The following is a 13,856-nucleotide window of genomic DNA, read 5'->3' on the forward strand; positions in this document are numbered from 1 at the left end:
ACTTGGGTTCAACAATCATTTAGGCTATTACAATAGTTATTTGTGCAACTAGTGCGCAAAGTGACAGTTTGCTGCACCGAAAGAAACGTTTACGCCCGAGCCGTAGGCGAGGGCGGAATGGTTTCTTGAGTGCAGCAGAGGAACTTTGCGCACGTATTTCACATTAAGTTTTTCCTACAGTTACCATTGAATATGAAAAGTGGGTAATTATGGGTAAAATTGCCTGAAATCCATCAAATGTTTTTCTGTGTAATTTTATTATTGATAAAAACCTTAATCCTAAAATCCTAAAATCCTCGTTGTCCTTGGTTATAATATCTAATACTAATAATTAGCGCGTTGTGCTTGGTTGCACCTCTGCTCACTATAGCAGCCACAGCAGTCACTGTTACCAACTTCATTTTGATTTTGCTGCACTGTTGCTCCATATAAACTACTAAGTATTTTGCGTTGCCATGTTGCAAATCTGGAGTGCAGAAAAATTTTTCCCGCACTAGAGCGGAAAAGTGATTCTTTGCGTTCTGTAATCAGTGCAGCAATGGACACTTTTCAACGTAACTGTAGGAAAAAATATTTTGGCATACTTATCAGATTACACATATTTCTCTCCGACAGATTGAGCTCCTCCATATTCCATGATAAAGTCCAAGTTAGGTTATATTGTGAATTCAAGCAACGTTTCTTGTCCACTTGATCGTAGTTACAAGTTTTGAATGTAATCTAAATTGGCATTTAATTGAAAGAAAGTAACTTTCTTGTGTATAAACTGGAAAATTTTGTTGATTCTCATAGCTTCAAACTCATCGATATGGGATAATTATTGTTGTAAAATGATTATTTACTTCAATCAGTACAGTTAATTAAGACAATAATTGATCAGCTTAGGTCCCTGCGGCTATGATATTACAATTCTAGCCGTTCTTGACAGATCAAGCGGATTCTGTATCAGAAAAACATTTACTAATAATTTTATTTTGAACAATGGATAGACTTATTACATTTCAAATCCTGTGTATTCGTTAGAACATCCTGTCTAGTCTACGTCAGAACAAAAGCACATCGAAACAGTGTCTCATGATGTTTATCTAGTATTAAAGTTCCACTTGATTCAGTGATCTGAACCTTTTCTAGCCGGCAGAGACACAGCGTGGCCTACTTGTCCGTCCGAAATGTGGAATCCAGCCGCTCTTATTCAACAGACCCAAGTTGATTGCTGTTTACGAAATAATTATTCGGTCCAGGGAAGATTAGATAAGTGCGGCTGAGATGCGATTAATTGATAGATACGGTACCGGATAGAGAAGAAAGATTGGAGGGAAGAGTAGAGTTGGAGGAGGGGGAGTGGATGAAAGGTTTGCTTTGTATGCTTGTGGGCCTGAGCCGCCGCCTCAGCGTGGCTCACGCTCACCCAATGCGGTCCTCTCCAGCCGTCAACCCAACCGACCACTCTCATGTTATGCTATACTATACTGAGATTCACTTTACACTGGCAGCATCGCTTCTATGGGAATCTTCGATGTCATTTATGATTAATGCTGAAACATCAAATCACACTTCATGTCTGACTTCTTCCTTTCCTTCTGACCTCCGACATTCTTCCTCCCATATCATAATACACAGTCCTTTCTAACTGTCTTATTTTCCTGTCCCCTGATCATCATTTTTTGAAAGTCCGTTAAGTTTGTGCTCCACAGTTATCGTTATTTCTTGAGGAATCTTTTCAAATTTGTCCAAAATCCAAGTTGATTCCTGTAAAACCAGTCTTTTAAGAAAATTTCAGGCCTTCACCTTGGTAGTGACAGGGTGATGAAGTACTCGTATAATGACTAGCAGCTTCCCTGAAGGTTTCATCAATTTTGTTATATTTTTTTCCTACAGTTACGTTGAAAAGTGGCCATTGCTGCACTGATTACAGAACGCAAAGAATCACTTTTCCGCTCTAGTGCGGGAAAAATTTTTCTGCACTCCAGATTTGCAACATGGCAACGCAAAATACTTAGTAGGTTATATGGAGCAACAGTGCAGCAAAATCAAAATGAAGTTGGTAACAGTGACTGCTGTGGCTGCTATAGTGAGCAGAGGTGCAACGAAGCACAACGCGCTAATTATTACATTATATATTATAACCAATGACAACATTTTTATTCAATTTGTCAATAAATTAAGGCTTTTATCAATAATAAAATTACACAGAAAAACATTTGATGCATTTCAGGCAATTTTACCCATAATTACCCACTTTTCATATTCAATGGTAACTGTAGGAAAAACTTAATGTGAAATACGTGCGCAAAGTTCCTCTGCTGCACTCAAGAAACCATTCCGCCCTCGCCTACGGCTCGGGAGTAAACGTTTCTTTCGGTGCAGCAAACTGTCACTTTGCGCACTAGTTGCACAAATAACTATTCTAGCAATAAAGCTCCACTATAACTATAGTGATAAGTTTGGGGAGGGATGGCTCTCAGAACCTTATTTATTTATTTATCCATTTGCAGTTACAACATCGTTATTGTCTGGGAAAGCCGGAATGTCGAATAAATCATAATGGAAATCCCTGCGATCATTTATTCCATAACAAAGTGAATGATGAACTCATTCGACAATTAAATTGATATCAAAGTTCATTTTTTTATATAATGCTGATGTATTACCATGAATTGATTAATTTATTTATTAGATTATTAAGTTATGATCATGTATTGAATGAGGCATTTCTGGTTATCAACAACGTGTCAGTTCAATGGGATAAAAAATTGTACATGTCAACAAACTGAAGATGACTTTTATATCATTTTAAAATGGCATATCTTGAAAAAAGACTAGCAAATCACATATTGTTTATTGTTTTGAAAAACCCAATTTGAAAATGACAAAACATATTAAACTGATCAATGATAGAGGTTCTTCCTCTTCTAACATATTAATTATACATTAGTTTCATCATAAGGGTTGAAAGATTTATTGTTAGAAAATGATTCACTCATCGCATCATTTGAAAATGCCCCAAGTAGTCCCGTTGGGTAGGGTAACTGCTCAAGATAAGCAACTACAAAATTCACTGTTTCGAAAACAATTTTTGATTTCATAAACGCTTTCCGGTGGTTTGAACCTAATATGGATGTTAATCCATTCAAACTAACCCTCTTCCAACCCTTTATTCATGAACAAGTGTCGATCTTGGTGGTGGCAGTATCTTCGGACAAAATTACATATATTCATTTCACGCTACTTGTTGGGGTATCGCTCCTAGTTTTCTTCTCAAATCCTAGTTTTCAATTCAATCTATTGACTTGGTGCGTGTAGCATTCACTCCCTAATTGAAGAATTTCTCAAGAAAAATCGCACTGTTAAATCTGATGATCTTGTGGGCCAGTGTTTGTCAACATCATGTTGATCTTTCCTGACATTCCAGATTTTTTTCTATTGCGCTCCCAGAAATGTTCACGTTTGTAAATATGGTCTTCAGGAATTGACATTTTCTTTAAGGACTACTAATGCCCGGCTTTACTAAGCTTGGTCAAGACATTTGAACATTATCAAACTGGGTACGTCTTACACGCGTTCACTGGAGTTATTGACAGTTACTATTTCCATAGAAAATCATATGTTCCAGTGCACTCATTGTAAACTGTGGTACCTTATTTGACCATGTACAAATGTCTTGACGGAGCTTGGTGAATCCGGCGTCAAACCTTGGTGAAACCTGATCGATTCAAGATCAATGACTAGAAAATTCCGCCGTTCATTGTTGCTTTGACAGTTTATTCTCCTTACAAACGGTGGCATGCCAATTGACCGAATCCCAAACGACAGAAAAGCTATATTTTCCCAAACAGCCGAAAACTACTTTTTTCCATTATCAAATATTGAAACTGGAACACCCACGCTTACAAACAAGGATTAGACTATTGCCTGATCATCTTGTAGATATTAAATTATTTTCTAATATCTTCATCCCTAGAATCATCTCTTCGGTCTCATCCCTTGGTTCTTCAAAGAAATCTCATATCGGCTGCCTGCACTCTACTCTCAAGTGGCTTCGTGTCACCCACAATTCACTACGTTAGAGGAGGAATGGAGCGACCATTACCTTATAAAATTTTATAATTGTGTCTGTTGTAGCTTTTTTGTCCGAAATATTAAGTCCTGCTGATATTTCCACATATTCAGAACTTTCCTATTCTTTTCTCAACATCTAATCATCTTTGTAACTTATGTCACTTCCTCGATATGTATATTGAGATACTTGTTCTAACACTGTATTGTTAATTACAATTTCCGATCTGACCGGATATTTACCTCTGAATACCATAATTTTAGTTTTCTCAGTTGATATTTTAAAATTATATTTCTTACATATTTCATTGAGGATATGAAATGATCTTTGGAGGTAATTTTCATTGTCCTACAGACGTACAGTATATGAAAAATTTGATTATAAGTTAATTGTTTCACAAATGCATAATTTTAGACGTCGGTGAAGGATATAGTCTAGGGGTGTGTTTTTTTTCGTGTTATTTGGAGATATATCCGTCTCTCTGTCTCTGTACGATACTGTATTAAATTGCCTCCTTACTGAAATAGTGAACGTTGTTTGGATTGCAGTAATGGTGAAAGTCCTTGACGAAGATGGGTCGGGTCGTAGGGTGAGCGGCGGGGGTGGCAGTGGAGGCGGGGGTCAGTCGCCCGGGGGCGGGGGCTGCAAGGGGGGCACCAGCAATATGGCCACTCAGCACTTCCACTATCACTGGTCGTACCCATCTGCGCCCCCCGTGCCCGCGCCGCCCCCTGCCTCACCCCCCTCGCCGGCCACCATCCACTTCGGGCCCGGCTTTGAGCCGCAGACGAGTCCACAGCAGCATGTCGTCTACTTCCACGTCAACCCTGGCGTCACTGTCAGCTTCCAGACGGGCGACAACGTCCAGAACATTAAAGGTATGTACCTCACTACCACCAGCACCAGAACCTAGTTAGGGTTACCATATTTTTCATGTCAGATCTGGACATGAGGCTTCCCGATGGTGAGGGGTACCCTGGAACGCCCCCAATGCAATAGGAGGTGGGTGGTCCGGGAAATTTTGAAATAATAAGAACTGGAATAGGCGTTTTTAGTGGTTCACAGACATGAAAAATATTATCAAACTCAGGTCAATTTATAAGTTTCTGTAATTATGGGGTTAAAAATCATAGACTTATCCAATTTAATTCTCTTCAATACACTTGAATATCTCTCCAATGTAATAAGAATCTATAATTATTTATAGATAAGGATTGTTCATATTACTTGTACCTTCTTAAGTATTTGCTTTAACTCTCCAACTTTTGATTACAATATGCTGTAATGAGGATTATAGGGTTAAAAATCATAGACTATAATCTTCCAATTTAAATCTCTTCAATACATTCCAATATCACTCCAATGTAATAATAATCTATAATTAATAGATAAGGATTGTTCATATTACTTGTACCTTCTCAGTATTTGCTTCAACTCTCACGTTTGATTACAATATGCTGAGTCCAGGGACACCTTCGTCCCTTTGACATTTAAGGAAGTCACGACTTTCTTCAAGATAGGCTTGTCATTCTTTATGTGGTCGTGGAATTCTGAGCATTTAGACAGAATTTGCTTGTAAATAAGATCTCTTGAAATTGATAGAGATAATCTTCCCTTTTCAGCCGTCAAGTCCACACAGACCCCGCCATTGAGAAAATCCGCTAGGATGGAGCCAAAGTACCAGGCAGAAACATGTCAAATTCTAATACTATCTTGTTATTATCAGTTTAAAATGGCATGAGTGCACAAAACTAGTTGTGTTAATATAAAAGAAGTAGAAAGAGGGTACTAGTAATATTTCTATAATAATTATTTTGATAATATTCACAAAGGACACATAGCTTTTGGAACAAACTTCAAATACTTGACTCCATCTAGATTTTTGGGGTTTAAATTTTTTTTAGGAAATTACATGCTTGTTTAACAGTTGACTCTGACTACCTAGTTGGTCCCGCCTGGAGCAATTTAGTATTACTGTATTATTATTATTATTATCAATTGCTTTCACTGATGAAAAATTTCTCGATTTTAGGTAAACGCAATGACTTCTCGGCTTCTTGAAAAAAACTTTCATAATTATGGATAAGTAGAAAGATGTAGTAACTCATTCAAGATCCATGATAATATATAATCTGATATAATATTCATTCAAATATTCTAGCACCCTGATGAGTTAGAAGTACAGTATATGCTATCATAACCAGCGAAGCAAATGAAGTAAAAGAACAAGTGGTTAGGAGGTATTCGTAATAAGAATGACATATACTGATTGAGTGAAACATTCTCTTATTTTATTTACGATGTTGTTGACAATTTGGTGCTGGATTGGTTTTAATCATCAATGATTTTTGGTACACTTTACTTATAATTATTGTTTATCATGTCACTTATTGATCATTATAATAGTGCTGTAACAATAATTGCTGTAATTGAAAAATAATATGCCACTTCTTCTTTTTGCGTCAATACAAAATCACTTCCTTAAACAAGCTTGATAAGAACGAATTATTTCCAACATGATAGGATAGAGCTTAGACTAGTGACAATTCTGCACTTTGTTCGAAGTATAAATTATTTTTCCAACAGTTGATTACAGGATGTGATAATTATCTTATCATTTGAATTATCCATGATAAAATGGAAAACATACACTTCATGCTCGAAATGTGAAGCAGTATAATTCAAGCTCTTTTGAACATTCTGCAACTAAAATAGGCAACACAGTCTATTTTAATGATTTTTTCATCCTTTCAATAATTATTATTGTTTCCGTTTGTAGTTTGTACTGATCATTTGTTTTTGGATGAAAATACTGCTCATATTTTGATTCAAATTATCTTAGTTCAATAATATGAAAAATTCATTTGTCAATAAATTCATAAAAATTTGGTAGTTTGTAGTTTCTTTTGTGTCTACATATTTATTTATTCACATTTCATAATACACAAATCAAATATATGATCATAAAAAGACCAACAGGACTAGCCCAAACCTATTCAGTTTCCGAATTTCGATATTAGTATGTCTAAAACGTAGGTTATGTTGCTTCACTCTGAATCAAAATTTCAGTCCAGAAATCAAACTAAATTTTAGAATTTAATTAGATTGAAAACCGAAAAGAATGAAAATATTGCACCCAACTGTAATTCAAAACTTGATTACATTGAATTATTTGAAAAGAAACAAAAAACAAAATCAAACTTTATGTTTTGTATTTTATTCGGACACTTTCAGCTCTAATTTAAAGTATTTTATATTGGCCGTAGCCGCGATATGTTTGTTCATCCTGAATAGGTGCTTTATATTACTGAGACCTAAATACGATCCCAGGTCAGACCAATATACGTGTATTTCTCTCTGGTACCTCACGCGTTTTGGGTGGACACTATCGGTCCTGTTTATCTAAAAACTGGCGTTGAGTCACACCCGGAAATTAATTTAGTTAATACTTCTTGTTTACTTATCAACTATTACTATCTGGTTATACAGTAGTTACCTACTCAATTCAAAAATAAACTCAGCTCGATTACTGTCTAACTGCTTTATTAGTCTATGAATGTTTCAAAAACTTATGACAATGAAAACTTATGTATTCATGATATTATACTTTTGAAGGGGGCGCGACAGTCGAGACCGAAGACAGTCGAGGCCTGCGACAGTAGAGGAAACTACTGTTTACCAGTCCTCTACGGTCGTAGGCCTCGACTGTCGGGAGTGTACGAAAATTGAAGAGTCATCTACTGTCGCCTAACGCAGGCGACATTTGAGAACTCTTTTTTAGGAGTCCTCTGCGGTCGCAGGTCTCAACTGTCGGGGCTGTTCAAAAATTGAAGAGGCCTCAACTGTTGCCTAACGCAGGCGACATTTCAGGCCTCTTTTTCAGGAGTCCTCTACCGTCGCTGGCCTCGAATGTCGCAGGTCTCTACCGTCGCTGGTCTCGACTGCCGCAGGACTCTTCTGTCGTTTGCCTCGTTTGACATCGACCCCTTCTGAACGTTTGATTATGTGATTAGCGAGTGATTAGTTTCCAAGTCTCCATGTGACTTGAAGTATATGTTTAGAATTTTTTTATTGAAATGCGAATGGAAGGAGACTAGCAACACTCTTGGCATGATGTGGAGAATAGAGGATCCAATTTTCTTTAAACCCTTATTGGCTTATTATGTTGTTTTGAGAGTATACGTTTGAAATTGAGTAGGAAAAATAGTCAGTGCCTCAGACATTAGAATTCCACGGCTGTGCTAAAGTCACTGCCGCAGTATTTCTTGTCTTATATCCACTATTGAATAATTACCACAATATCAACTTCTCAACTACACAAAAAGTTATATCCACTACATCTACATGATTTGTCGTCGGGTCGTCACAATAGTTTGATTGAAATTATCCTCATTGATCAAGCAATAGCTATTATTATCATAACTGTATCCCATCCACCCCATCCCTATCTCCACCCACTCTCCTACTATATTGTTCCCTGTGACGTAATATGTGAAACCTGCTAGTATGAGCCATATCCATTAATATCAATTAACTTGTATTATCAATATCTAGAACTAATTATGAATCACAGTCATACTAATGATTATCGTGAATTAATTTCAAAATACAATTGAATTCATTTGATCAAGTTTGTCTCATGGAATGATATTTCCAGAATTGAGATAGTTTACGGAGGTTTGAATGATAATACATTAACTTCGAAGTCATCCCTTGCACAATCAAAACGGATTGTGGAGGAATAGGGTATCTTGGGGATCTTCCTCTATCAACTTTTTCACTAATTATAAAAGTGCATTCATCATTGGGAATAATGTGTTGACTGGACTATGAGTCAATTCATTTTCAATACCATTTGCAGCTGCAAACATTTGTAGCCATGTTGCTGGATGCTGGACAGCTGGAGTAGAGATGCCCAATTTTCACCGGTTGGAATCTTCTATATATATAAAAGCGAAATGGCACTCACTCACTCACTCACTCGCATAACTAAAAATCTACCGGACCAAAAACTTTCAAATTTGGTAGGTATGTTCAGTTGGCCCTTTAGAGGCGCACTAAGAAATCTTTTGGCAATATTTTAACTCTAAGGGTTGTTTTTAAGGGTTTAAAGTTCGTATTTTAGCATGTATATTCTTTTTCTCCCAATCTCTTAATTATAATTGAAGTTTTCATATCATATGTTACTATAGAACTATAATCTGGATAGAGTACCTCTTCGAAAAAGTTGTTAACTGGCAACTAAATTAATAATTTTGTCAGGTTGGCATTAAGTTGAGTTGACTTTGTTAGGTTGGCACCAAGTTGAAGATTTGAATGCATTTATCGCGGAAAAATTGATTGGGCACTGCTACTTCAATCCTGGGAATATTATATTACTAGCCATCAGGCTCGCTTCGCTCGCCATATCTGTTTAGCCAGACGTTTAGTCTGGACCCCCGACTGGATTGTCCTAACATATGATAAAAATGCTCAAATGGAAAATGCAGGCGAGCGAAGCGAGCCTGCTGATCTCATTCTTGGACGATCCAGTCAGGGGTCCAGGGGGCGGAGCCTCCTGGCTAGACGGATATGGCGAGCGAAGCGAGCCTGACGGCTAGTCCTATTATATTAAGCGAGCAATATCAGTATCTATTTTTATATTTGGTTATTTATATTTATGGTTATTTATTTATGTTCAACGGATCTCGAAAACGGGTCTAACGATTTTCACGAAATTTGGAACATAGTAGGTTTATGATATAAAAATTCGATTACACTAGGTCTCATCCTTGGCTGAAACAGCTGAGACTTTCGTCGTCTGTGGATAGCAAAAAGTGAGCGAGTGATTCTGTGGAAAATCAAAATATCGCATCCCCGAAATTCATAAGCTGACGTATAGCAAGCAAGCTTTAAAATATAAACACGATCATTTTAGAGAATTGTGTTCTGTTTTTCAATAAATAAAAATAACGAGCGAAGCTCGGTGCCCCGATATTTCGTATAAACCTAATATTACTTACTACTCATGTAGTTGAGGCAGATGAAAGTGTCTACTACATATGCCATTACATGGTTTTTTCAATGAAAATTGAGTACAAGAGAGCGAAGGATTCAGGATAATTTGGAACTGAAACTTGTTGCAAGAAGGAACAATATAGTTCAAATAACTCTGTATGACAATACATAATTTCACAATATATTTCAAGTCATCCCTTCACAAAACACTGTAATTCATTCTTCTTCATTCTCCGTTTTGTTGTTGGTTTACTTGATAAAAAGGCACAGATCTGCAGCCATCTCGCGTTTCACATAGCCAGAAGCTAATCAAGATCCTTTTCTTGCAATATCTAGCGCACTGCGAAGAATAGCAGCTATCACTGTCGGAGAAAAACATTCCAGACTTTAATCTACATCAACATGAACTTTCTGATTTTTCGTTTCTTATTTCGCTAGCGCACAGTGCTGGTTAAACGATTCGTGTCCCGTTCTCATATCAGTGGCAGTCGGCACTGGATATGATGAAAGTAGTGTTCCACTTTTCACGCATCAGTCGTCAGCGCCATCGCCATAGAAACTGCAACATAGTTTGTTTCCAGTAAGAGAGACGTCGAGTGGCGTCATCTAATCGCCACCCACTGTGTGGGATTGTGTGTGTCTATGTGTGCGTGTGCGCGTGTCTCCCACGCACTGTACGCAGTGCCTCCCCCCCCCACACCCTCGGGTATGATACATGGTCATCGATTAGTTGACTAATCACGCCCCAAGAGGGATTTCGTCAATCTACATCTACAAAAATCACACTCTTGCCGGGTCTGAATATTCAAATGAAATCAAATCTTTCATGAGATTTTCTGCTTATTTAAAGAAATATATCAATTCTCTATTTCCTAAAATTGATAGAGGTTTGTAGATTTATTTCAACTAATGGGTTGATTCTTTTTCCCTAAAATTCATAGAGGAAATTCCTAGTTGGTGTTAACAACATTCAACAGTAATTTATTGATTAAGTAAAATTCACACAATTTTGGTAATTCGGTTCTATGGTAGTTCTCTGTTGTACAATGGCCAATGGGCACAATTGGACCAATGTATTTACTACAAATATAATAAAAAATGTCATCATTTATATATTCCATGACAATTCGTGATGTGAAAATGAATATCCTCTAGAAGAATATATTGGAAATATAGAATCTTCATCACAAAACTGAATGAATAATTCAAGGTTTAATTCAAAGTAGATGTGTAGGATGAATTGAAGATTCACAAAAATAACTAGACTGAGAAAGTTATATAAAATTTGAGAAAAGATAGCTAAATTTTTTCATCTATAAGTACCTATTGTAAGCATCTTTCATTAAAGTCTGTCCCTATTACTTTCGATAGAGTTTGTAAGCTTTATCCCAATTTTATTCGAAAATGCAGGATCATACTAACGAAATGGTATCAATCAGCAATATGAATATTTCCATTCATAATTTATACAAAACATCGGAAATATTGTCAGTTTATCATAAAACAAAACATTGTTCAAGGTTCGATTCATCTTCGAGTAGTATTGGATGAATCTCTCCTCTTCCTCTGTGAAGGTTTCTGTATTTTTATCATCAGACCAGGTACGTGATAGTGGAAGGACTAATGATGGGATGGCGAAGAAGGTGTTCGGTGAATGCAGCTTTTTATCGTGTGTCGGAATCGTGGAATAGCAGGCGACTGTGCGATTTGTTGCGTGGGAATGGTGTCGGTAGGGTTGTGTAATCAGCTGGTTGCGGGGGTGAGGGGTGGGGGTTAGAGCAGCCGAAATGGATTGGAAATTGATGATGATCTGGCTGCGGCAGATGAGCAGATGAGCAGATGAGCAGATGAGCTCTGTCCTTGCTAGTGCCGTCGCCGCCGCCGTTATGCAATTACTGTACTTCCATTCCATTCCGGCAAACAGTCTTATCCACTGTTTCTGTCCTGTTGGGCTGCCAGTGACGTTGCAAGATGCAGACTAAATAAATGTTGTTGTTTGCGATCTGCTCAGCAATAAGTACGGAAAACAAGCTGAACATAAACGCGAAGAGATGATGCATCATGGGAATAGAAGGTCAAACAATATTAAAATATTTTTCTCTCGATTGAACTATGGCGGTTATGAGTTATGATTATACTCTCTAACAATGAATGAAATTATTAGATATTAGAAGGGGGAAGGATAATGGAGAAAGATTATTAGGAAGAAAGCTAAGAAGAAGGAATTAGACGGAGAAGAGAATGAAGATAAACGCAAATATATTATGGGAGTAGAAGGAGGAAGAAGAGGAAGATGAGAAGGAAGGAATCAAAGAAGAAACAGACGATGGTGATGGAGAAAATGAGGATGTTGATGATGAAGAAGAAGGAATTAGATAGAAAGGCGGTTGAGGAACAAAGAGTTGAAGATGCAGAAGAAGTCAAAGAGAAAATGTTATTTATGTAGAATAGTAGAGAGTGTAGTGTTGCGTATGGATAGAATACATGAAAAACGAAAGAATGGGAAGAAGAGGAAGAAGAGTCATAGATAATGAAGAAGGTAAAAATGAAGAACAAGAAAGTAAACGAAGATGAAGGAAGAAGAAGTAGAAATTAAAGAAGTTTACATAAGTTGGAAGAAGAGGAAGACGGATAAGATGAGGAGGAGAAGAGGATATGAAATACTAGACGAAGAAGAAGAGAAGAGAAGGAAAAATATGATTTCTAGATAAATCTTGAAACCCGATAAAGACAACGAGAGAAACTGCATTGCAAGTTTACAGTACTAGTTAGAACAAATATAACTTATAATATTTCAAGTTTGTGCAAAATATTGAACAGGGCTGCCTTGTGTTGATCCCAAGGTGAACCAGCTGCACTGTAGCACCCGCCCCCTCCCCCTAGTGTAGCTAGATGTTGACATTTGAAAAATCGATCGTGTTGTTCTTCTCGAAATGTCTGTACTGCAATCTTCTGAAATGTTATTACTTCGAGAAATTCCAAAGCCAAAGATTTTTTCCATTTGGAAGTGATAGGTAAGGATTGCGCATATAAGAATCCGACTAGTATGAGGCCTGAGATTTAAAGATATATGCTTATTTTTAACATAACTTCAATACTTCTTATGTTTTCCCATGATATTGATTTTTACAAACACAACACTTTTTTCAAAATAATATCTTAATATTATGATAGTAAAGTTTACGGAATAAGTTATTGCTATTTCGAAGATTGAAGTACATTGCATGTAAGTTTTTGTTATAGAATTATCTCTCGCGTAAAAACAATTGATGGCAACGTTTAATGACTGACTATTTTCCTGTACTTTCCCAATAAGAACAATCACATCATCGATTGCTGTTTCAAGAGTCTTTATCATTGGGTTTTCTCAGAAAGACAATTAACTAGTACAGTTTTTTATCTTCCCGAATCGACCAGCTACGACGGTAATCTTGAAAGTAACGTAATAATTTATTACTAATAAATAATATACCTCAAGAAAGATAATTATATTTATCAGTTTCTCATGTAACAAATCATGAATATCTTCACATAATGATTTGGGGTCCACTAATGATACATTTTATTTAATTGTCGTCATATCAATTTCAAAAGAAACGCCACCATTATAATATAGCCTCTTGTTTTTTTAGCACTTTTGGTATTTGACTTCAAATAAGAAACATTTCAACCCATATTATTTAATTTTTCATCACATTTCCCACAATTGGAATAAAGGTTATATCATCAGACTATCAATTTGTCAATTTCAAGCCCTCTATTTGCATTAACATTTTATCAATTGAATCAATAATTTTATGAA

General features: G+C 36.6%; 2 protein-coding genes across 5 annotated transcripts in view; one reads left to right on the forward strand and one right to left on the reverse strand.

Moving 5' to 3' along the window:
* Window positions 1–13,856, reverse strand: part of LOC111047340 (ADP-ribosylation factor-like protein 2-binding protein) — an 87,656-nt gene that overhangs the window by 40,927 nt on the left and 32,873 nt on the right. The gene's annotated exons all lie outside the window — the stretch shown is intronic.
* Window positions 1–13,856, forward strand: part of LOC111047337 (fibronectin type-III domain-containing protein 3a) — a 172,505-nt gene that overhangs the window by 26,139 nt on the left and 132,510 nt on the right. For both annotated transcript variants that reach the window (XM_022333069.2, XM_039425190.1), the window contains one exon: window positions 4,606–4,935. In XM_022333069.2, coding sequence (XP_022188761.2) covers window positions 4,608–4,935 — 328 coding nt within the window. In that variant the 5' untranslated portion in view covers window positions 4,606–4,607. The remainder of the gene's footprint in view (window positions 1–4,605; window positions 4,936–13,856) is intronic.

The sequence above is a fragment of the Nilaparvata lugens genome, chromosome 3, assembly GCF_014356525.2.
Source record: "Nilaparvata lugens isolate BPH chromosome 3, ASM1435652v1, whole genome shotgun sequence".
Taxonomy (NCBI): Eukaryota; Metazoa; Arthropoda; class Insecta; order Hemiptera; family Delphacidae; genus Nilaparvata; species Nilaparvata lugens.